General features: G+C 37.7%; 2 protein-coding genes across 7 annotated transcripts in view; one reads left to right on the top strand and one right to left on the bottom strand.

Annotated features, from left to right (window-relative positions):
• Window positions 1-15,296, top strand: part of LOC308553266 (uncharacterized protein) — a 115,781-nt gene extending 100,485 nt beyond the window's left edge. Inside the window, exon 7 of the mRNA XM_081129073.1 lies at window positions 12,906-15,296. The gene's annotated coding sequence lies outside the window, so the exon portion shown is untranslated. The remainder of the gene's footprint in view (window positions 1-12,905) is intronic.
• TRIM13 (tripartite motif containing 13) lies at window positions 706-13,565 on the bottom strand. 6 transcript variants are annotated; one of them, XM_081129061.1, is made up of 3 exons: window positions 13,399-13,565; window positions 12,606-12,707; window positions 706-2,588 (listed from the first exon to the last, which is right to left on the bottom strand). In XM_081129061.1, exon 3 carries the CDS (start codon window positions 2,580-2,582, stop codon window positions 1,359-1,361), a length of 1,224 nt encoding a protein of 407 aa, XP_080985187.1. In that variant the 5' UTR covers window positions 2,583-2,588; window positions 12,606-12,707; window positions 13,399-13,565; the 3' UTR covers window positions 706-1,358. The 6 variants fall into 6 exon arrangements, with proteins under 6 accessions (XP_080985187.1, XP_080985188.1, XP_080985191.1 ...); XM_081129062.1 differs by having other exon boundaries at window positions 812-2,588; window positions 13,339-13,427; XM_081129065.1 differs by having other exon boundaries at window positions 812-2,588; window positions 13,346-13,423.
• Window positions 15,297-26,124: the final 10,828 nt, after the last annotated feature.

Raw genomic sequence — 26,124 nt, 5'->3', positions numbered from 1 at the left:
AGAGAAACGTCATTTCTTATGATCCCTTTAGCAATTTCAATCACAAATTGTCAGGAATGAGACAGCCATGACCTCAGCAGCTTACTTTGACTCTTCTTCTCATAACTAGAATGATTCTTCTGTACTTTAAATTTCATTGCCATCTTTTTTTTTTCTGTCCCCCTTGTATTATCTCTTCTCAACCAAGTTAAAGGACTGGGGTAAAGACACCTGGGGCTTTCAAAGAAATGTCTTGTTCCATGACAGATATATGATATACTAAAGAGCGGCTCTAAGATAAGGTCACTTTTGTTTTTATTTGAATTCTAAACAAGGAAATTAAAGTATTCTTTGGGAGATAGTGTGTCTTTATCTCATGTGAACAGATAAGACAGCATTAATGTTAGTGATTACTTTGTACTTCATAATGGATTGTTTTTTATATTGTCAAAAGTCTTACTCTTAAATTCTTCAAGCAAGTGGGTTGTTTGATTATACAGTTGCCAAGATACTTTGGGACAGCACATACTTAGCTGTCAGTAAAAAGGAGGCTTTCCCATTTCCTGCTTTGCCATGTTACTTTGTTTTTTTTTAAACCTATGCCTTTGTTTGGTCGGCCACCTAACACTTCTGAAGTTTATCACCAAACTCCTTTGGTGATAAATTTATAATACCTAAGAAGAAAAAGGCTAGTGCAAATCACCCTCCTAAAAATGTACAATTATAACAAGAAAATGCCAGTTTTTATTTACATAAACACTTTAGCAAAAAAGAAAATCAACCCTTAGTAGAAAAATCTGGAAATCCAATTCACCTGTTTTTGTTTGTTTTTAACATATCTTTATTGATTTCAGAGGGGGGGGGAGAAGACAGATGGAAACATCAATTATGAGAGAGTCATCATTTATCGGCTGCCTCCCACACCCCCGACTGGGGATCGAGCCCGCAACCTGGGCATATGCTGTTTCTTTGCTTTTTTAAAGAATGTTCACTGGAGAGAGAAAAAGTTGCTTTACAAGAGTAGTGTTTATTACATGCTTAAGTGAACAATCACTATTACATTACCTCATCAATACAATATTAGATCATGTGCTCTCTCACCTCCCCTTTTCACATAGCACAAACGCAATCAATACTGGGGAGTAAGATGCTTACTTCAAAAGTACTCTTTAAAAAGGAAGGAGGGTTCAAGGCTGTACGATTAAATTTCACTTTTATCTTTATGCTACCTAATTTGAACAACATATGTAAAACATTTTTGAAAGGAATACTTCTGGAGGAAAATATCTGACTGTAATCTTTCACCAAATCTGAACTACCACTCTGTTCTCTAACAAATGTCTAACAAAAAACAGAGAACTATGCAGTTAAAATGGGTTTTATAATAGTTTGTATTTGCACATAAATTCTGCCACATTATTCAGCACCACCAAAGTAAAATTCTTGAATCTTTCACTGAAAATGAAAAACCCATCTGTCACCTGTTCCCAGTAAAAAACTGATTGTTTTACAAAATCAGGTGATTTAGTCAGATAGGAACTTAAGTGTGAAAGGTGGTCTTTCCAGATTGAGAACTCATCAAATAAAGACCATTCTAGGAATGTAGTAGGATCGACGAAAATAAGAAGGCCAAGCAGAATGACTACCATAGAAAACTTATAAAAGTTCCAGGGAATCTTGCTAATCAATGTGCCAGTGTCCTGAGGCAAAGACAGTTTATCCACATCTACTAGTTTTATGTCTTCCCACTGACTGGTATCAAAGTTCTTCACTAAAGGGCTTGTGGGCAAATTAGAGGGAGGTAAAGGAGTTTCCTTGATTACTTTTATTTTTTCCCTGAACTCCTGCATCTGTTGCAGAAATATGATTGGTTCTGACACGTCTTTGAAGGCCTCAGCAATGTTAAAGGCCATTCGTTGTTCCTGCAAGATAGTGTTGAGTTTGTTAATCTCTGGGTCATAGGCTTGCATAACCGCAAGTTTCATGGTCTCAAAGTCAGATAGGATTTCATTCTTCTTTTGATCTAATGTGTGCTGTAACTTCTCAAAAAACTCCTTCACTTTATCTGAATCTTTAGTCAGTAGCTGTAGAGATTTCCTTTTGTTAGTTTCCAAGGTATCCAAGCGAGAAAGAGCATCTCCACGACGCCAGGTCTGAAAGCTTTGAAAGAGGGACTCAAAGGCATCCCTTTCCTGAGCATAGGCGTCTTCAATAGAACAGAAGACATGTTTGGTGTGGTCACCACGTGTAGCACAGATTCCACAAATCAGCTGCATATCAGTCAGGCAGAAAATGTTGAGAGGCTGCCCCAAGTGTCCTTTGCACACTGGCATTTTGGGAGAGATCTTGATTTTGTTATACTTCTCCACAATACCCTTCAGGGAGTAATTAACCTGCAGGCTATTGACTCCAGAGGCTGACGTTTCCTTACGGCATGTGGGGCACTTGAATGGAGATGACCTCCACAATGAGTTCCGCCCTGTCCCTTCTAAGATCCCTTCTAAGCATTTTTTGCAAAAGTTGTGCGAGCAAGGCAAAACGCGAGGATCATCAAACAGACTGCAACAGATTGGGCACGTAAGATCTTCTTCAAGCAGCTCCATCACATCCTACCATAGAGAAAGAAACATTTTATTTTATTCCAGTAATCCCCTCCACTTGCACTATGTAACCATCAGAAGAAACTATCTTCATAGATATTAAAAATGATCTTTCATTGAAATAACAAGGTAAACAAAGGAAATAAGAAAGCTGGAAAGGGAATGCACACCAAAGCAGATTTAATCTGCTGGGACTAGAACATGCTCCTTATTAGGGCTCCCTGTACACAAGGCCTTTGTGTGGGCTTGCCAACAAGTCTTTGGTTGAGACAGGGTTAGGACTAGGACAACTGCAAGTTGAGCCAGCAGCACCCAATTGATTGTTTTAAAACAGAGCTGACTACTAGCTGTCAGAAACAAAGCTGCTCAGTGTCTGAGGAGAATGAGTTCTTTAGTCTAGATCCACAATTATAAAATGTGGTATTTAAAAGAAAGCAGCACAGAAATATAAAGCCAAGCATGTACTCTCTTGCAAACTTTTATTTAAAAATGGCATTTTTTCTATTTCAAAGGTAAAATTACAATTATTAATATGATAGGTAAGAACATAAAATGAGAGTGTTGCATTCATTTTTCGAGATTTGAATGAATTTTAAACCACCAGAACAGTAATCAGAGCCATCTTGTACTGTCTAGAGCATCAGTATTCAAAATGTGGGCAGAAACCTGGGCGTCACTAGGACTCAGGGCATCTGTGAGGTCAATACTATTTTCATAATAATACTGAAACGTTACTTGCTTTTGGCACCGTGTTGACCACTGCGCTGTAAAACAATGGTGACACGCTGCTGGAGCCTTAGGAGGAATCAAGGCAACCCATAGTACCAAACTATACTGTTAGTCTGTATTCCTCACCACCATAACTGGGGGTAGCCAGTTTCATTTAAGAATGTTCTTGATGAAGCAGTAAAAAGTATCCATTTTATTAAACCTTGATCCTTGTGTGACAAAATAGGAAGTAAACACACAGCATTTCTGCCACATAACAGCAGATAATTGCCTGGAGGAAAAGCACTTATGTAACTGAGTAGCAAGCTGAAACAAACTGTTTTTGTCATAGAACACCATTTTTACTTGAAAGAACAAATTACAAAACTATGGCCATTCAGATTTAGGTATCTGGAAGACATTTTCTTGAAAATGAACAAAATGAGACTGTTACTGCAAGGAAAAAAATGACAGTATTTCTGCCAATGATAATAATTGAGTTTTTGAGTGAAAACTAGACTTATGGGAAACATTTTCGTTTAAGAGCTTGACAGCTTCCCATTAATTAAAGACTTTTCTAATGAGATAAGTGGTGATAATAATAAATGTAGGGTTTTTTTTAGGGGGAAGATTACTATAAAATAAAATATGTCAAGATGTGGATCTCTGCCCAACACAGTGAATGAACTAGTTCAAATCACCAATACATGTTACAAATCATGCAAGGGTAAAAGATTGAAAGACCAAATATGTTCAAAAATATGATTCTAGATTCCATACTGCAACTTACCTTTAAGAAACTACTGCTTGCTGACTTTTGGTAGAGTACCAAAGAATATCCACAATTATCAGAAAAGGCTATTAAAACATTCCCCCCCTCACCATTTACATATCTGTGGCAAGGCCAGATTTGATTTTCTTTGTATACTTCAGCCTGAAGAACTTATGACAGCAGAGGCAAATAAAAGACTCCAGATGTCTTCTATTAAACAGTAATTCCCCTTGGCATGCGTGGCACAGTGGTTAGAGTGTCAGTCTGCACACCAGAGGATTAAGGGTTCAATTCCCAGTCAAGAGCACATGCCCGGGTTGCAGGTTCGATCCCTGCCTCCAGTCAGGGCATGTGTGGGAGGCAACCAATCAGTGTCTCTCTCTCACATCGATGTTTCTCTCTCCCCCTCCCTATTCCCTTCCACTCTCTCTCAAAATCAATGGAAAAAATATCCTCTCTCTGGTGAGGATTAAAAATAATAAATAAATAAACAGTAATTCATTAAAAAGATCTATATGTAAAGCACTGCCACTCTTCTCACAAATGTTTCAAAAAAGTTACTTTTCACAATTTATGTTAATATGTAATAGGTTTATCATTGTTATTTAAATTAATATCTTAAATGTTGTCTGTTTTCATTTATAATACAGTAAATATCTACTGTTTTGTACATGTGTAAACAAAACCTCAATGCAAAGCTTATTTATTTTTATATGCACATTTTAAAACTTCTATCCCTGAAGTTTTAAAATAGTGCTATATATGTCCTCAGTTTTACTTAGGAATATATACACACACACACATACACATATATATAGAGAGAGTTACCACCAAATAAAAAACAGGGTCTAATAATCTGAAGGCCATCTTATAATAAAAAATAAGTAATTTTTTTAACATAATTTCAAGTCACAATTAGAGCTCAATCCAGAAGATAAATAGTATTTAAAAGATAAGCTGAGCTTGCAGGGTTAATTAGTTTACAGTTTTATGTTAAGTTGTGAAAGATCTAGATGTAGAATTAAAGCAAAGATTATTCTGTCAAATTTAGTGTCATGTGGTAAATGTGTGGCGAGCTACTTTTCTGAAAAATCTTGTGTGACACAGAAATCATATGACCTTTGAAGAGTTCTGGGAAGAGAATGGCTGTGGAGACTGGGTGTGAAGGGAGTCATCAAGCAGCTGTAAAACGCTGACTCTAGGACAGGGAGGGAAGAGTTTCGAATGTCCTCCTGACCTCGTCCTGTTCCACACTTGACTGCTTCTATCATCTTTCACCTGTGAATTCTATGCCAAGGCTAGATTTTGGAGCAGGCAGAATAAATAGGAAAGTTGTGGGGTTTACTTATCCTTGCAGGATTAGTATTTCCAGAGAATCCTATTCAAGCATATTAAATAAGGAAAAAAGCAAAGGAGACACATTTGGGTTGAGGAGCAGCAAAAGGGCAATCGAGGCAAAGGGAAACTTTGAAGAAAACTGAGGACACTGCAATAGGAGCCAAAAAGAATTTTAAGGCAATTAAGTATTATCAAAAGTAAAAAGGAAGCCCAGACGCTGTGGCTCAGTGGTTAGGCATCGACCCATGGACCTAGCGTCACGGTTCAATTCCAGGTCAGGGCACATGCCCAAACTGCAGGCTCAATCCCCAGTAGGGACGTGCAAAAGGCAGCCGATCAATAATTCTCTCTCATCATTGATGTATGTTTCTATCTCTCCCTCCCCCTTCCTCTCTGAAATCAATTAAAAAAAAAATAAAAACAGTAAAAAGGAAAATTTAGAAATAATACAGTCATCCCAAAGCCATAATCAACTTATAGCTCTTAAAATGAACCTGAGAAAAAAATTACTATTTGCAAAGTCCCTTTTTTATAAAGTGCATCAAAAGTATAATAGATCCTATTGTTTGAACTATTTTTAATAACATAGCTTAAAAAGTGTGGTTTATAATTTAAAGATTCTTGTTTTCATTCACTTTAAAAGCTAAACACTTTTCTTTTCTCAGCTTTATACTCAAAACTTTCTCTATGACAAAACTATGTGACCACTTCCACAGGTGACTTTCAGAGAAAATTGAGACATAATATCCTAATCCAAGACACCATGGCAAGTTTGTTGCCTCAAAAGTTTTAAATGAAGCCCTGGCCAGTGTGGCTGCTGGTTAGTGCGTCCTCTCATACACCAACGGGTCGAAGGTTTCATTCCCGGTCAGCGCGTGTGAGAGGCAACCAATCAATGTCTCTCTCTCTGTCTCTGTCTCCCACTTTCCTCCCTCTCCCTTCCTAAGATCAGTAAAAAAATAAAAAAGTTTTAAAAGAAAATACACAGTAAGATTTTTTAGTCTCACTATGTGAAGAGTATGCTTTACAGTAAAGGAATTTATAGACCTTTTTCTTAAAGTGTAGCTCACACAAATCAATAAAGTTTACTCCTTTGAAGAAACACATAGTTCCTCTTTTTGGGGCTAATTTTTCCCCAATGCAGAAATCAAGCTCTACTAACGTCAAGAGACTCTGTAAACAAAATTATTGTTCGATAAACATAAAATTTCAACTTAACCAATGTTAAGTGTATAAAGGCAACCAGTTTTCCAAGACTGATTTCTCTCTTGACTGTTTCTGAATACCAAAGAGGTCTCAATTTTGAAGCACCAAAATCTATTTTCCCGCCAATTAAAAATTTCCCAAGTGTTTTGGGTTTTTTTGTGTGTGTTTTTTTAAAAAGTCCTCACCCAAGGACATGCTTATTGACTTTAGAGAGAGGAAAGGAAAGGAGAGAGAGAAACACTGATCCTGTAGCCAGACGAACCCTGACTGTGGATGGAACCCACAACCTAGGTTATGTGCCCTGACTGGGAATTAAACCTGCAACCTGTTGGTGTATGGGAAGATGCTCCAACCAACTGAGCCACAATGACCAGGGCAAAAATTTCCCAAGTTTTATAGCAACAAAGAAAGTAAACAAATATATACCTTGTTGTCTACTACCTCTCTCGCTTTCAACTGTGTTTTCCTGACATATTTATAGTTTAAATATACTTTTTAATTTACATAAGTTAAATTCATTCTTTGGTGTACAGTTCTATGACTTTTGACAAATGCACAGTTGTATAACATAACCCAGATTTAGTTTTAAGCAAATTTTCAAGGTAGCTCCACTGAAGGAAAACTACAAAAACTACTTTAACAATTCTACCTGGAATGGGTATATAGCTTCAACAGTTGCTACAAATGTAAACTGAAACACAACCAAAATATTAAAAATGGAAAAGCCAGTATTTACAAAGGAAAGGAGTCATAAAATAGAAGTTAAAGCTAATCTGTGTGTATAGACTTCTCCCTCCTATAAGTCCTTTGTTTTTCAATGATCAAACCAAAATCATTACAATGCAAAAGGTGCTCATTTATTCATTCTTAAGCAAAAGTTAATTTTAATAAAAACTTATTAAAAGAAACACTCCTATAAAACCTTTAAATTTCATTGCTTGACAGCAATATAAAGTTGTTCAAAATATTTCCCATGATTTCTTTCCAAATCCCATTAGAGAACAAAAAGAAAAGCCAATGTTACACTTCATATATTAGGGATTTAAACCAAATTTCCACCCTGTTTTGAGGCATCTTTGAATTCAGGCATTTCAAAGCGGTGTCCAAATACCTAACAAGTAACTATATAACAAATATTGAAACTCAGTTCACAGATAAAACTTAGTATGTGAAGCTCTACTAAACTGAGAGATGTCAATCTTCTCTTGGAACAATGCATAAAGGGATTACCTTTTTTTTTAAATCACTTCCTCTAAGCATGCTAATTAAGCTTATTTAAGTAGTATAGTGTATTCTATTTTAGTATGAGATCCATTAATGCTTTCTTGAAACTTAATAAGGATCCAGTAAACAACTACTGAATGTAGGTAAGAATATTTATTATAGTATTTTTAATTTTTTCTGTACTTTTGAAACTTTTCACAATAAAAAGCTGGCAAAGCCCTGGCCAGTGTGGCTCAGTTGGCTGGAGTGCTGTCTCGTTACACCAAAAGGTGGTGGGTTTGATTCCCGGTCAGGGCACATACCCAGGTTGTGGGTTCAATCCCTGACATGCAAAAGGCAACTGATCAATGTTTCTCTCTCTTTCTTCCTCTCTCTAAAATCAATAAAGTAAAATGAAGGAAAAAAAAATTGGCAAAAAAGAAACTAAAAAGGGTGGCCAAGAAAACCATACTGAGCTAAAAAAGTAAGGCTTCAGAAACATTAAAAATGCTAAGCTTCACAAAGAGCTTAATCTGGTATTGTATATTTTATATTTTATAAATTAAAAAATGTATTATTCAAAATCTTTGGATCCAAGTCTGTGAGGAGACTGAAATACTGTACTTGTCTGGCTCTCAGCCTGTGATCTTTGACAAAACATTTACACATATTACAGTTTCTATCCCCACTGTACAACTGTTTGGAAAGGTATCTAATGATGTGTGAAAATTATTTACAAAGTTTTTAAGTACTCTGTATCAATGTGTTAGTATACTTCATTCTGGATTTTACATACTGTTCCATAACTTATTTTATCAAAACAGGACAAAGTAAAATAAGATCTCCAGTATCTCAAAAAAGGAATATTAAAATTAATATATTGCATATTGTGTCTAAAAATAGATTATCTGCCCAGGCCGGGTGGCTCCGATGGCTGGAGCATCATCATCCAGCAACCAAAAAAGTTGCAGGTTCTATCCCCAGTTGGGGCGCGTCCAGGAGGCAACTGATAGACCTTTCTCTTTCTCTCTCCCCGCTTTTCTAAAATCAATAAACATCCTCGGATGAGGATTAAAATAATAACAATAAATAAATAAATAGCTTATATAACTGTTATGTGGCTCTTGCAAACACCATACAAAAGTTAACTATGCATCCATGTAAGACAACAGTAGTTGAAATTTCCCCCAATATATTTCTAATCGATTCCTGGGAAGCCAGAGGGCTGGTCCAGTGGCTAGGAAGGGCCACCCACTCAGAAAGTTCAGTGTTTGGACTAAGGTAACAGTCTCAAACACAAAAACCAGGCGATTACCTAGCTACTCCAGGCCACGAAGAAAAGCTGTTTTATTTTTCCTTTTCTTCATTCTTTTATCTGTACCGCTCTTTCGCCTTGGCTCTTGCCTTTGTTCATTCTTTTAACTCATCTTCCCCATATTTGTTTCAATGAGGACAATCTTCTGATTTCCTTATTCTTCTCTTATTCCCCACCTTCTTTTTCTTTCCCTGTTCTACTTCTCCCTGTGACACTTAGTAATCACCCAAGATGTTGTTCTATAATCCTGTAAGTCTGCAGCATAAATCAGTAGGGTTTAAGATACCCGCTAGACAGGATACCGCCATCCCATTTACGTACAACTACTGAAAACTCTATGTGGGTTCCAAAAGTGTTGAATCCCATTCTCTCCCACAGAGATGAAATCAATTTGAATAAACCGAGTGTCTGGATTGCAGGTAAATATACATACAGATGAAATTATTCTCCTAGTCTCGTATCAATCAGACCCAGACGTTTATCTTTACCTACTCAGAGTTCAAATCTACTTCATTTAAGTTCAACTACTGACTTCTGCAAAGGTTTGAAGAACCAGAAATGTCTGTTTTCTTTTCTCCCAGAAAAACGGGTTTAAATGAAGGTGGCAAATTCTTATTCCTAAAACAAATTGTCTTCTTTACAACCATAAATTTAGCAATCACTGACCTAAATTATTATTGCAACAGGTTGGTACCTAGTAAAAGCTTCTATCATCTAACTCTGTATGTGAGGATAAATCCAGTTTTCAGAAAGTGCTGCCAAAGTCTAGCATTCAGTAGGTAACTAGCTAGATTTACCTAGATAAAATTATTTACATAGTATGTATCACTGCGCCAAGTGAAAATAGGCATTTAAATACATAACTGATAAGTACTACCTACCAACTAATAAGAACTGAGATTACTGGAAATGTAATTGGTACGAACAATGTTCCATTTGTTCAGTGTAGAGTGATACACACATCTTATTCTACAGAATACATCAACTTGAAAGCTAATGGTGCTAAACTTGAAGCAATTTTTAGGCTGGCTATATTATACTATGTTGCTACTCTGTGCTCATATTGAATACTGCAAATGTGCAGGGTACAAAGGAAAAGCTCTGGAAGCTACTGCCAAGTAGGATATACTTGTGGTGCTTATGTCACAGAAAAGACAATAATTTAAACTATCAGCAAAATTTTCAATTCAGCCTTTCCTTAGAAATGTATGTATTTATATCTATAATGGAAGTTAATTAAAAGAGTTCAGGTTATGGGAATTTGCTTTATAGAAGGCTTAACTGGAATGTAGCTATTCTGTATGTCAAAGGACACTTGTATTTGGTTAACTGTAATAAGAGGTAGGCATAGCACTCTATTCTTCTAGTACTATTCTAGTTATCTAGTCCCAGCCCTAAGTAATGACAACGGCAGTGCTTTCATGAATAACAAAAATGGATAGTCCAATGTTCTACTGATATTTATAAAGATTAGATATAAGCCAAAAGTCAATTCCTGCCCTAAATTTAGAAATACAGCACATTTACAAAGATACTGTTACTCTAAAAAGGTATAATAAATGCCTTATAAAAAGAACATAGAAAGCTGACATCATACTGAAGTTGGAGAGTCTTTCCATGCAATTAGCTTTTATGTTTTTCTTAAATTATGAAAGTAATTTGTGATGATTATGAAATTCAGAAAATACAGGAGAAAAATCTTAATTCCATTAGTAAGGAATAACCACTATTATTATTTTAGTATATTTCTTCCAATCTTGTGTGTGTGTACACACACATATTTTAAGAAAACTGGTAGCTTAACACAATTTTGTATCTAACTTTTTTCACTTATTTTATCACATGCATTTCTCCTATCATTATATATCCCTCTAAAACATGCTAGTGTACCTTATGAATATGCTCTTATTGGTTATTTTTCTGGTATCATGACACTTAAATGCACATCTTGTAGAAAAGTCTTGGTCCATAGCTCTGATTATTTCCTTAGACAATTCCTTTAAGTGTCTTGTTAGGTGGCTCAAAGAGTAGGAACATTTTTAAGGCTCTTGAAAAGATTGCCAAGATTCCCTCTAAAAAGGGTATACCAACTCTAACCAATGATGTATGAGTGCACCCCACATCTCCATGCAGTTCCTGACCTTACAACAGAACCATGCTTTTATAGAGCTTAATAAAAAACCAAGACAAGGCATACTTTCCATATCTATCCAAGTTTAAAATATAAAAGTGTAAGGCAGTTAGTGTTAGTAAGCACTTAACTTTATAAGTGAAAAAAACTGACATATATCCCTTCCCCCTACTCCCGCCAAATGGAGATTTCTCAATTGTACAGCAAGCTAGGCACAGGATAGAAGCTTTCTAATTCTTAGATCTTAAGCACTATCCAGGAAGTGGGTCAAGAACCTAGTGCCCTCATTAAATGGAGAAGTTTAATCCTGGGCTCTCTAAATCCCGTGGTTTTTACAATTTAGGTGTAACAGGCCTCTCCAGTGAAGGGGAAAGAACACTGAACCTACTTCTGAATACCTACGTTTAAGTACTAGTTTACCCTTCATAGAGTAAGGATTTTCATAGTACCTTCATAATGTTCTTGGAAAGATAATGTGTAGCAATCTCGTAAACTGCTAAACATATATATATATATATATATATATATATATATATATATATAAGGAGGTTTAATCTCATATGTTTACAAACCCTGAAAACTGTAAATACATTTAAAGTGTTATGTTTGAGCATGAGTGTATCAACCAAGAAAGGTCCTAAAAGAGAGCTGGATTCCTGAACTGTAATTTCAAGGGAAAGCAAAGCAAGTATTACATAGGATAACAACTACAACGCAATTTCATGGAAATGGGCATATCTGAACAAAAGCTGCAGCAGAAGTAAAGCAAGGTAACAAACCTATCATAAATGTAGAAAAAGAAGAGAATAATCTGGTGTTATGGAAGGACTTAGCAGGGAGATTCAGTACATCAGATGGTGCAAATAAAAGATGGTATTTTTAGGGAAAGATAGGAGAGCCTGAAGAAGTATCTTCTCATTGTGCAAGACAGATGTATTACCCCTTAATCAACAGCTGCATCGCGTTCTACCAGAGGGAGTGCCATGTAAATGAAATTCTGCTTTTAAAATATCTATTACATAGTCAGAAAACTCAAGCCCTGCTGTACAAGCTCTATCAGCATGGCATAAGAGAAGGAAAAAAACAACTTACAAAAAACGAAATAATGCTGAAGCCTCCTCCCTTTTCCTTTGCAATATAAACCTCTAGATTATAATACATTTCAGGTAATTGCCACAAAGAATTTCCAATCAGGAATCTTTTTTATTTTGAGTTTTGACAAAATATTAAAAGACAAAAGTCACCCATTTTTTGTGTAAAAAGGGTACATTTTACACAATTTTAAAAGGTTCTCGGCCTAAAGAAATTGGGTGCTTTTCTTTTTTTAATGTAGGGAAATGTGTTGTAGTTTACCTCTGTCCCTGCAAGCAGGTGTGTTCTTCAGGTTTACTATTTCCCACAGCAAAGGAACCCGGTTGGTTTTTTCCCCCACGTTGTAACTGACAAAGGAGGCTACTGCAAATAAAGAACAAAGAAGAGGGTGTTATGCATTAATTCGCACAGGATTCTTAGTCTTAACCCTCAGTTCTTTTCAATTGTCGCCCACAAACGAAACCAGCCTGCTAGGACCTGGTGAAAAAGCCAGGGGAGGCTGGAGATTTCTGTTCTAAGGAGCTTCTCGGTTCTGATTCACGGTCGCCTTCTCTTTTCTAGGCGATAGCGACGCGCTGGCAGTGGAGTCGAGCATGCTCCGCAGTGCAGCAGGTTTTCCGGGGGAGATGCACGCGGCCCCGGGACGCCCACCCGCACGCCGCTCCTCCGCACACCCTGTCCCGGTGCCTCGCTGGTTTCTGCCTTGTTGCGGGAACCGGAGCTCCTACTGAGCTCTCCGCCAGCTGCCCAACCCACCGCAGGTCCCCGCGCTGCCGCGACAAGCGCCCACCCGTGCAGCAGGCTCCAGGACCGCTCACGTCCTTGGCAGGAGCGCGGCGGCCGGTCCTAGGGTCGGACCTCCTGGGCCGCTGAAGAGGCCGGGCCTGGAGCCGCGCGGCCGCCCCCTTCCAGCGGCGGGGACCGCGTTACGCGCCCGGCACGGCGGCAAAATGGACTCGCGGGGCCCATGGGCTCCGCCCCACCGCCCTCCTACCCGGCACCTCGGTCCGCCTCCCGGCCGGGATTCGCCCCCGTTCGGCCTCCCGGGGCTTGCCTTTCCCAGGGAAAAGGAGCGGGTGAGGGGAGGCTGGAGTCCTTCCGGCGTCTCTAACCGCCCCCGCCGCGGTGCTCTCGGAAGAGGGGGAGGGTCCCCGGCTTCTCGCCGCCCTTCCCTCCAGGGGGTTGCGCGCGCCCGCGCCGCGCCCGGCCGAGCGCGCGGCCCAGGAAGCGGACGTCGGCGGGGAGAGGGCTCCGCCTAGACCGGTGGCGGCGCCGCCCCGGGGAGCCAGTCCGGAAGCCGGTGCGCAACGATACGGTTGGGTTTGGATTGTTGTACTTTTTTTTTTGTTCGTTGCATGTTTAGGAACAAAAAAAAAAGCCCAACCCTTCACACCACTTCAACTGCATCTCTCAAGACCAGAAGCCCGGCCACAGCGTCTTGGGGAGACAAAGACAACTGTCTGCCCCGCACCCCACAGCGGGGGGGGGGGGGGGGGGACGGGCACTGGTGCTGGGACCAAAGCCACGGCTCTAGCCGACCGTTCCAGCCACACAACCAAAGTGAAGTTAACTATTGTCACCCCGCCCAACCTTGCACCTATATCTTTGCAGCTTTAGGCTGAACACAACAATTCAATTTACGGTTTTGTTTTAGGAAAAACATCACTGCTCTTCCCTTCCGAGAGAAGAACTTAAAATTGGTTTTATCTGCCGCTAACGGTTTTTCAGTTGCTAATCTCTCTGTTCTGATGTCCAGCCTGGTGTATAAGGACCTTGTCTGCTATAAACACATTAAGCACTTACCAATGAGCACTTATAAGGATGATACAAAGACGAAGGAATGGCTTCTCCAAATTTTACAGTCTGGGGGAAGTGAAGCAAGGACAAAAATAACAGAATATGCCCTGGGTTGAGTTCACCCAGGTGGGGAAGTCTGGGCTTTGGGAACAGAATTTGGGGGAAAGGCATTCGAAGCCCACCATACATAGAACTTGGGCCCCATGACTAATAAATGTTTGGCTCAAACCCCATAAAAAGCACCTCCCAACTCTTCTGAGATGTCCAGTTCCTCACCATGCCCAAGGTCCCTTCAACCCAATTTTGTCTTTGTAGAACAGTTGCTATATTTATGTCATGTAGTCTTAATAAGAACACTGTGAGGTGGAAATTATCCTCATTCTATAGATGAGGAAAGGGGTGAAGTGAGTTCTCGAATGTAAAAAAAAAAAATAAGAGGCAGAGCTGGGACTTTAAAGTCAGATTTCAGGTTTAGGTTCTTTCTATGGCACAGAAACTGTCAGTGCCAATAAAACTGGACCCCAGTCTCCTATTAAATTAGTGTTATTTTTAAAGCCTGATTTATAGAAACATTTTAAATACCCCACTATTAAAATGATAGAAGAAAGTTAGGTTATTACACATAAATCACAATTTATCCTTTATGTAATTGTATAATACATATTTATATAGTTCTGGTTGGTGGTAGATACTAATTAAATACACTTCTGCCCAACTAAATGTAAAACACTGGTTAAATATGCATAGAAATCTCTAGGTTGTATAAAAAAATTACTAAGAGAACATTGTATATTTAAACTCTCCTAAGTATAGAAAACTAGGGAAGGAAGACTAGCCTCTCTCTCCTCCCATGATCCTAAATAAAATCAGTCAGGGAATCTCCACATATAGTATAACTGGAAAAGAGAGTAACGGCTGGGTTAAAACCTATATAAACAGCTACATCCTTCCTGGAAGAGCACAATGTAACTAGATCCTGTAAGAGATAACACCAAGGGATTGTCAAAATTCTGTCACACTGGAATTTCCTTCTATTGACTGGTCTTCGAATAAGTAACAAAGATTGGGATTCATGTGTTAGCATAGCAATGACTGTAGATGTAGTCTTTTTTCTGTCTTTTTCATAAATATATTTTATAGGTAGAATTTCATATATACATAATTTTATTTGTTGTATTATTTCATACTGTTGTTTTTGTGCCAAAGCATGACAAAAGGTAAACATTATCGCTTTTCTTCCACCTACCAAGATGTGATCAGATGTTCCATAACAAAAGGGACAGTGCCAATTTGGTGTACACTGAAATAGAAATTTTACTTAATAAGTAAGCCTGGAGCAATTGTGTGTTGGAGAGGGGTGCTGTTGAGCCTCCTCAGATATGCTTGAACATTTTTTTATTCTGTCCTTCCCTTCCCAAAGCTGCCAAAGTAAAGAGTGCAAGCCCCAGCATTCCCCTAGGAGAATTCCTAGCAGTAAAAGACACTAACATTGCAAGGTGTGAAAAGAGCAGAAGTTTGGAAGCAATTCTGAATCCATACTCTAGCTCTACACTTACTTACTAGTTGTTCAAGTTACATAGCATCTCAAAGCTTCAGTTTTCTTTTCTGTAAAATGGGGATCAATAATGGAAATAAGGTAATATGTAAAGCACCAACATTGTATCTGACACATAGGAGGTGCTTAATAAATGATTGCTATGGTTATATAAAAGAAGAAACCATGCTGGGTTTGGTTATAGTTGCCTTGGATTTATAAATTTGAGGCTCCCATGATAGTCTTAAGTGAAGATGAACTGTCTATGAAGTAGAGGAAGTGAGCATCATAATTTTTGGTTTTCCATACCAAAAGCATATATTGAAGCTATACTGATACTGTCCCAGGACCAAACTGGAATTACAATTAAAATATAGAAAAACCAGCCTGAATAATCAACTGAAGATTAGCTGGAGAGCACCCTCATAACCAAGGATGTAAACTGGAGACCACATAGAGACTGGTAGGAAGGGTGGAGGTGCAAGAGAGCTGGCTGGGCTCCCACAGGCAGCAGCTGCAAGTCCAGAGGGATATCTCAGCTATGGGAGGGTTCCCACTGAGAACTCTGGGGTCTAAACCCCAAGCTGGGCTACTCAGCACAGACCACCAGAACTAAAAAAGGTGCACACATAACATCTGGATGTGAAAAGTGGCAGGGTTTCTGTCTGTCAGGGAGAGACAGGTGGAAATTCAGGCACCCTTTTAAGAGGCACCGCACAAAGTTTTCTGTGCAGCTACTCACCTTGGGCTCCAGTGGAGGCAGAGCCCTGTGGACTAAAGTTGTGTGAGAAGAATCCAGAGCTGCTGACTTTGGGGATAGAGCTCAGAGAGCACCAATCTGGATTCTTCTGCTGAGTCATGCCCCCATACTTGCAGAGGACATCTTTCTCAGGCAGACTTTTACAAGCCAGGTAGCTTTTGCTGGGGGGGGGGGGGGCGGCAATTTCCCTATTCTGTTGGAAAACCACTCACACCAACCTGTGGAGTTTATGCCTTGCTGTGGTCTACAGCCTGAGGCTCATTAAGAGATGCAGAATAATCAGCCTGCAGGCAAAGTTAGATCACTGGATGCCTTGAGTCTTTGCCTTGGCTGCTTCTGGAAACAGAACTTGGAAAAGCAGATGTTGGTGTGCATCCTGGTCCTTTCCAAATGCACCCACCCCCAGCAAAGGGAGTCACAAGGTGTGGATCCTGGGTAGCTACAAACAGGGTATCAAGGCCAGTCACAAACAGAGTCTGACACTGATCTACACCAGAGACCCCTCAAAAAGACTGGGAGGCCTGGCAGATCTACCTATTACATAGAAACAAACCTAAACAGGCAGCCAAAATGAGGAGACAAAAAAACAAGCCCCAAATGAAAGAACAAAGAATTCTCCAGAAAAAGAGCTAAATGAAATGGAGATAAGTAATCTATCAGATATAAAGTTCAGAATACTGATTGTAAGGATGATCAACAGCATGAGAAAACACATGGAAACAATGAAGGAAATTAAGAATGACATAACAGAAATTAAAAATACATTGGAAGGAATAAACAGCAGATTAGGGGAAGCTGAGGATCAAATCAGCGAATTATAAGACAGGATAGGAAAAAATCACTCAAGCAGAGATCCAAAAAGAAGAAAAAAATTAAAAAACAGGAGAACAGTTTAAGGGAGCTGTGGGAAAACATGAAACAATATTCATATCATAGGAGTACCAGAAGGGAAAGAAAGTAAGCAAGGGATAGAGAACCTGTTGGAAGAAATAATGGCAGAAAGCTTCCCTAACCTGGTGAAGGAAAAAGTCACACAAATTCAGGAGGCACAGAGAGTCCCAAGCAAGAAAAACCCAAAGAGACCCAAGCACAGACACATCATAATTAAAATGCCAAAAATTCAAAACAAGAGAGAATCTTAAAGGCAGTAAGAGTAAAGCAATCTATTACCTACAAAGAAGCTCCCATAAGGCTGTCAGCTGATTTCTCACCAGATATTGTACAATCCAACAGGGAATGGCATGAAGTGTTCAAGGTAATGAAAAGCAAGGATCTAAAACCAAGAATACTCTATGCACCAAGGCTATCATTAAAAATAGATGGTGAAATAAAGAGCATCCCAGACACACACACACAAAAAAGCTAAAGTAGTTTACCACCAACAACTAGCATTGCAAGAAATGTTAAAGGGACTGCTGTAATAAGAAGTTGAAATACATAAGTACCTATCAATAATAACCTTAAATGTAAATGGATTAAATGCTCTAATCAAAAGACATAGGGTAGCTGAATGGATAAGAAAACATGACCCAAATATATACTGTCTACAAGAGACCCACCTCAGAACAAAAGACTCACACAGGATGAGAGTGAAGGGATGGGAAAATTTTTTCCATGCAAATGGAAATGAAAAAGAGCAAGGGTAGCAATACTCATATCTGACAAAATACACTTCAAAGCAAAGGCCATAAAAGAGACAAAGAAGGTCACTACATAATATTAAAGGGATCGATTCAACAATAAGACATAACCCTGGTAAAAATATATGCACCCAGTATAGGAGCACCTAAATATATTTAAAAAAAAAATTCTAGAAGAATTTAAGGGAGAGATCAACTGCAAACAATCATAGTAGGGGATTTTAACACCCCACTGACTTCACTGGTTAGATCTTCCAGACAAATCAACAAGGAAACAGTGACCCTAAATGACACACTAGATCAGATGGATTTAATTGACGTTTACAGAACATTTCACCCCAAAGCTGCAGAATATACATTCTTCTCAAGTGCACATAGGACATTCTCAAAGATAGACCGCATGTTAGGACACAAAACAAGTCTCTACAAGTTCAAGAAGACTGAAATCATATAAAGCATCTTCTCGGATGACAATGGCATGAAATTAGAAATAAAACAGTAAAAACTCAAAAATATTCAAACACATGGAGGCTAAATAGCATGTTATTAAACAATGAATGGGTTGCCAATGAGATCAAGGAAGAAATCAAAAACTTCCTGGAAACAAATGAAAATCAACACAAAACAAACCCAAATCTATGGGGCACCGTGAAAGCAGTCCTGAGAGGGAAGTTCATAGCACTACAGGCCTACCTCAAAAAACAAGAAACAATCTCTAATAAACTATCTAACCCTACAACTTAAAGAATTAGAAAGAGAACAATAAGAAAAGCCCAGAGTAAATAGAAGGAGGGAAATAATAAAGATCAGAGTGGAAATAAATGACATAGAGACTAAAAAAACAAAAAACAAAAGATCAATGAAACCAGGAGCTGGTTCTCTGAAAAGATAAACAAAATTGATTACCCAGACTCATCAAGAAACAAAGAAGGATCTTGTACCCTTTGAGATAACGTGGAGGGACCTGAAGATTATGGAGGGACCTGAAGATTAGTATGCTAAGCAAAATAAGCCAGGCAGAGAAAGACAACTATCACATGATCTCACTTCTATGTGGAATCTAATGAACAAAATAAACTGATGAACAAAATAGATCCAAAGACATGGAAGCATGCAACAAACAGACTGACAAATCTCAGAGGGAAGGGGTGGGGGGTCAGGCGGGAAGAGATTAACCAAAGAATTTACACGCAGCCCTATCCAGTTTGGCTCAGTGGTTAGAGCGTGGACTTGCGACTGAAGAGTTCCAGTTCGATTCCAGCTGAGGGCACATACCTCGATTGCACGCTCATCCCTGGCCCTGGTCAGGGGGCCTGTGGGAAGCAACCAATTGATGTGTCTCTCATGTCAGTGTTTTTTTCTCTCTCTTTCTCTCTCTCTCTCTCCCTCTCCCTTCCACTCTCTCTGAAAAGCAATGGAAAAACTATCCTTGGTTGAGAATTAAAAAAAAAAAAAAAGAACTTATATGCATAGCCTAGGGACACAGACAATAGTGCCCTGAAGGCCTGGGGAGGGGCCAGGAGCAGGTAGGAGGGGGTGAGTGCAGCGGGGAGAAAGTATTACACCTGTAAAACTTTCAACAATAAAGATAAATTAAAAAAAAAAAGAAAATGATATATTTTTAAAAATGCAATAATGTATTTAAAATGCAGCATATATGGTGAAGTCTTATTGAACATCAAATATATTATTTGTTAAAGTTCTCAATTTGTAAATGAAATGCAATGTTGAAAGAATTAACCGTGACAAATATTCTCCTAAAATCCTCCAAGAGGAAATTATATGTGTGTATGCATACAGGATGGGGCAAAAGTAGGTTTAGAGTTGTGAATACGGGAAAGAGTTTATTCTTGTATTATTATGAATCATTGTATTATTTTCTATATGAACTGTAAACCTACTTCTGTCCCATCCTGTATTTATATATTAGTTATATATGTAATTTATCTTGCAATAATGATCTTAACTATATTGTATGACTAAAGTTAATATGTACCTTAGCTATGTTTTAGAGCATGCCTCACTAGAGCTTTAAAATTCAATACTTGTATATACTCCGAAATGTAGTGCTCTGTTCTGATATTTTTAACAATGATTAATTACATTCAATTATGTTAATGTTTTTCTATATTTAATTCTCATTTATGTAGAATTTTATTCTACATATATGAATTTTACATATGAATTCTACATATGAATTTTATTCAACACACTATCTTTATCTAATATAAAGGTAACAGTACATAAAATATAATTTTATTCTACATATATGAGAATTAAATGAAGAGTAACTTTATGATGGTCTTAAGAAATGATTCACTCATGTAAAGATTAATAAATACTGTATATTTGCAGTTGTTTAAGAGAACTTGATTTGTCAAGACTTTATTTTGGAATCTTTCTGTTGAGTTCACTAATCTTTGTGTTCTATTTTTATCTTGAAAAATACCAATTATGATAAAGTCATAATTTTGATTTAGAAAACTACCTTCATCCGGTTCTATGGGACATTTTTTAGAATATTTTCTTCTACTAATAAGGGTACAACAGGGGTTTAGGACATGCAGTTTTCAGTAGCTGGTAATTTCTGTACCTTCGACGCACTATCTTTATCGAATAGAAAGGCAATGGTACATAAAATAGAATTTTGGTTCTGAATATCTAGGTTTATCAGATACCTACAAGAAATTGTACAAGTACTGGGCAAGAAATATGTTTCATGTTTTTCTTTTTTTTTTAAATTTATCTTTATTGTTGAGAGCATTTCAGATGTTTTTTAATGTGAACCCAGTTGACTCTGATGTCAAAGCATGTGGTAATAAGTACCCTGTCAAAAATGTGTTTTTCATATAATGCTTTTGTTTCTAACACTATGCTGGTTGTTGCTAGAATGTGGCTGGACCTCCAGGAGCTTGCACCAGATCTAAAGCAGTCCACACCCCTCCCAGGCAGGCAAAAGACACTGACAATTCAGAAGATGCGGGAACTCATTATACAATATCAGCAGAGTTTAGGCATTTTGTGAAGGTCATTGACCTGCATGTTGTGAAATTCAATGGACTTTTTTTTCAGTTCTCATTTGCCTTGATCTCTTAGCAGCACTTACTGCCTTCTCCTTAAAAGGCCCTCTTTCATTAACCAAAGAAGTTATATGCGTATATGCATAACCCATGGACACAGTCAGTCATGGGGTGAAGGCCTGGGGAGGGGGTGGGAGCGAAGTGGAGGGTGTCAATTGGGGGGGGGGAAATGGACATCTGTAATACTTCCAACAACAAAGATAAATTTTTTAAAAAGCCCTCTTTCCCGGGCCTTTAGTCATATCATGCTGACTCCTGGCTTTTCTTTTTTCAACTCAGGAACCCTTGCTGGGGCAATTGTCTTCTACACAGCATTTAAATTCTGGAATTCTTTGAACACTCAGTTTCAGGACACTCACAGGACTTCAACTATCATTTACTCACACAATCCGATAGCCTATAGTTACATCATTTTTGAATGATGAAAACTGTTTGAATTTAAATACTTTAACAGAGGCATGCTCCTTCTCCTTCCTCCCTGGGGCATTTGAGTTAGCCCTTGCGCAGCCCCCAAGGCTTATGCTCCTTCCAGCTTCAGGGTTCCTGCCCTCATAGTTTCTTCTCTCTGTAATGCACCCCCTCACCTGCCACCAAACCCACCTTCCCATTCCCACCCCCAACCACAGCACAAGTAAGACATGCCAGCTTAGCTTTCCATGATGTTCTAGGCCAAGGACAGATCCCTCCTAATCAGCTCATATCATCGTATACTCATCTTCTATTGCACACACTGCAGTTTATTATATATTTATTTGCATAATTATTTGAATAATGTTTGTCTCCCACTTAACTGTAAACTCTGTAAGAGCAAAGATTGTGTTTGTGGTCATCTGTGTATGTCTGTGTTTTCTCAGTGCATTCCTAGCACTTAACCCAGTGATTATGAATTTTTTCATGAATATTTTGGGGTAGTAAGAGTTCCCTCTTTCCAAGATAATTGATATATTTTAAACTTCTAAAAATTAGCTGTTGAGACCAGCTGAAATGGTAATGTATTCTGAATTTTAAAATAGGCACTTCAATGTATTTTATCAAAACAATATCTTCCCACATTCATTTGCAAAGTTTTTCCAGACTCCTCCTATAGTTTATAGAAATGTGTCTGTAGTCTTCACTCTTTCACAACATAGCTTGTTTTTTAAAATGAGGATAATTTCTTGAACAGTCCATCAGAGAATTCTTATAAAAAAATTGAGAACCTTCTTTCTAAGCATAAAAATTAAACAATATGCCATAAAAAACTTAATATGACTAAATAATAATGTAAAATTTACATGTTAAAAACAACACAGTTGTCATAGTATACAATTATTAAAAGAAGATAAAACTGTATGTGTTGACAATGAGATATGAGATATGGTAAGTGAAAATCAGGTTAAAAACAATATGTACACTATGATTCCAATTTTGAAAAGAAATGTAACTGGTAGCATCTGGATATGAAAAAATATTTGGAGGAATATACAACAAATTGTTAATTTGAGGGGATAGAATTTGGAGAATTTTCAACATCTGTGTCTTATATTATTATAAGTTTTTATATTTTTACAATGAGCATTTATTACTTTCTTAATGTATTTTTAAAAATAAATTTGTAAAAGAAAATAAACTCAATTAGAACAAATATATATAATATACAGAACTATGTCAGAAACTCTTTCTAAGGAATAAGAGGGCAAATACCAAGATAGAAAAGTGGGCCAAGTATATGAAAAACAGGACTTCAAAAGAAATGCAAATGATCAATAAGCATGAGAAAAAAAATTTATTCTCATTGATAAAGAAATACCAAGTAAGTCCTGGCCAGGGTGGCTCGGTGGAGAGAGTGTCTGTCCTCAGTGGACAGAGTGTCTGTCATAGTACACATATTGTTTTTAACCTGATTTAACCTGAAGAGTTGTGGGTTCAATTCCTGGATTGCAGGTTTGATTCCTGGCCCTGGTCAGGATGCAAGCGGGAGGCAACCAATTGATGTGTCTCTCTCACATCAATGTTTCTCTCTCTTTCTTTCCCTTCCCTCCCATTCTCTCTAAAAATCAATAGATAAAAATATCTTTGGCTGAGGATTAATAGAAGGGAGGGAGGGAGGGAGGGAGGGAGGGAGGGAGGGAGGGAGGGAGGGAGGGAGGGAGGGAGGGAGGGAAAGAGAAAGAAGAAAGAAAGAAAGAAAGAAAGAAAGAAAGAAAGAAAGAAAGAAAGAAGGAAGGAAGGAAGGAAGGAAGGAAGGAAGGAAGGAAGGAAGGAAGGAAGGAAGGAAGGAAGGAAGGAAGGAAGGCAAGCAAAACCATGATACAGCCTTCTTTAGTTCATTAAATTGGCAGAAATTTAAAGCATTATAATGACCAGTAGGCCAGCATGAAGTGGTACAGGCCATCTTGTTTGCTGCTGAAAACCAACATAGAAAGATGCAACCTTTCAGGAGATAGTTCGGCAATCTGTATCGAAAACACTCAAAATATATATATTTAATTCAATTTCTAGAAATTTATCCTAGGAAAATAATAATAAACACCACAATTTATATACCAAGTATATTTGTTATAAAGCTTTCAGGGAAAATTAGAAATATCCTAATTATTGATCAAAAGAATATAAGTTTAAATGAATCCTGGTACATTCATACTAAATAATAATACGAAGCCATTTAAAAATCATGTTTTAAAAAACTAACAACTTGAAAATTTCACAATCTTTTATTAAGTGAAGAAAAGCAAATTTCAAAACAATATATATAGCATGATTCTGATTATTAATGTATGTGCATGAACATGCACATATTAAAAAGACATCACAATGTTAACAACTGTTATCCATAAACAGTATAAAGTGAAAAGACTTATTTTGTCCTGATTCATTACAGGATTTTTCAAAGTTTCTATAATGGTTATATAATGTCTTACTTTTATAATAATATTTTTTAAAGTTATTTTAAAAGTTACTGGTCTATGCTTTGGAAAAAGTTTGACAGTTCTTCTAAAAATTAAACAGAATTACTACTTGATCCAGCAAATCTACACCTAGACATATACTCAAGAGAATTAAAAGCTCACATGACAACTGGTATATGAATGTTCACAGCATTATTTGAAACAGCCAGAATAAAAAGGTAACAACCCAAATGTTCATCAACTGATGGAAGGCTAAGCAAAATGTGGTGTATATATACAATGAAATATTACTCAGCCATAAAAAGGAACAAAATACTGATTCATGCTACATCCTGGATAAACCTTGAATTCATTGTGCTAAGTGAAAGGAGCTTACAAAAGGCCACATATTGTATGATTACATTCAGATGAATTGTCCAAAATTAGCACAACCATATAAACCAAAAGTTGATTAGTAGTTTCCGGGGGTGGGTAGAGGAAAGAATGATGAGTTGCTACTAATGGGTATAGAGTTTCTTTTGGGGGTGAGGAAAAAATTCTGGAATTAAATAGTGGTGATAGTTGTACAACCTTCTGAATATACTTAAACCCACTGAACTGTATACTTTCAAAGTGTGAATTTTATGGTATATGAATTATATCTCAACACATTTTAAATATAGAAAAAACTTTATGGCTTTGTTAAGGGTTAGGGTTAGGGTTAGTCTGATTACCTTATACAGAAATATATTAAATTTTTATTATGAAATAGTTTAAATGTACAAAAAAGTAGTAAACAAAAAATAGTCATGTACCCACATTTTCTCCATGTATGTTTTTTATACTTTTACCACACGTAAATGTCTATGAAAATACACAGTATTATTTTTCGAGTTTGAAAATCTTTTAAAAAATCTGTATCACAATATACAAGGGTGTACGTTTTTGAATATTAATGTTTCTAAAATAGTAATACATGTGGTCAACTGCTAGTTGAAGATGAAACTTTCCACCCTCTTAGCCCATCTTCCTCAGGAAGGGGTTATCAGGAGGTCAGAGCTGAGACTCTAGAGAGGCCTTGCCTGGACTGGAATCCAGAATCTTCTGTTCACAGGCAGCATAACATCAGATAAATTACTTAATTGCTCTGATCCTCAGTTTCCTCACATGTAAACAGAGGTAATGACAGTCCTTATCCCATAAAGCCATTTGAGTATAACTTAAGGTTATACTTGGTACAGTGAGGCATGCATAGTACCTAGAAGTGCTCAGTGGGTATTTATCATCATCATCACCATCTTTATTATTGCAAATATGAGCCCAGACATTATTCTCTCTTCCTACAATTAAACAGAGTGGGGCACATAACCAGGGCCAACACAGCAGGGTTTTTTTCTGCCTTCTCCCACTGGTGTGCTGATAAATAGTCAAATTGAGCTTTGGGTAAGGGATGGGGATGGGTAGCCATACTTCATGGTGTTTACCAATTTCTATGGTGTAAATACTCCTACCATGGCTGATTGCAAGCTACCAACTCCAGTTCACTGAATGCAGAGTTCAGAAGGGATGATCAGAATCAGCTCTCTAAAGCCAGTACGAGTCTGCTCCAGCAAAACTAAGAGAGGATCTCTCTTCTCTTTTGCTGCCACTTTGTTTGCTGCTAAATCATAGACGGAGGTGTGAGCATACTTACCTGATGTGCTCCTGCAGAGGTAAGAATCTGTTTATGCCTGGAAGATAAGGGAAGTCTTCAGACCTGAAGCCCAAAATAGTGCTGAGGACCAGCTTACCAGATTACTGATAGCAAATGGCACTTTAATTCACATTTGCTACTGTTCTCTACATATCTATTACCTTTGGGGGATCTTGGATGTGAGTGTGGGTGTTGCTATAGTCTAGAGGAAAATTCTATCATCTTTGGATCATGTGATCATAATGCCTTTTAACACCAACAGTACCTTCCTTATTATTTTGAACATTTCTTCATCTTTCCACAGTCTTTTATAATGATGCTTTTTGATGGCTGCATAATTCCATTAACATACCTTAGCATAAAGTGTCTGTAAAGGAAAAAAGAACCAGGGGGCAAAAACTGGGGAAAG

The sequence above is a fragment of the Miniopterus schreibersii genome, assembly GCF_964146895.1.
Source record: "Miniopterus schreibersii genome assembly, chromosome: 2".
NCBI lineage: Eukaryota > Metazoa > Chordata > Mammalia > Chiroptera > Miniopteridae > Miniopterus > Miniopterus schreibersii.
The sequence above is the reverse complement of the archived record's forward strand: the minus strand, read 5'-3'. Positions and strand labels throughout refer to the sequence as shown.

What these genes read in the sequence shown, in the direction of transcription:
- TRIM13 (XM_081129061.1), bottom strand. Translation starts at nt 2,582, where the DNA reads ATGGAGCTGCTTGAAGAAGATCTTACGTGCCCAATCTGTTGCAGTCTG.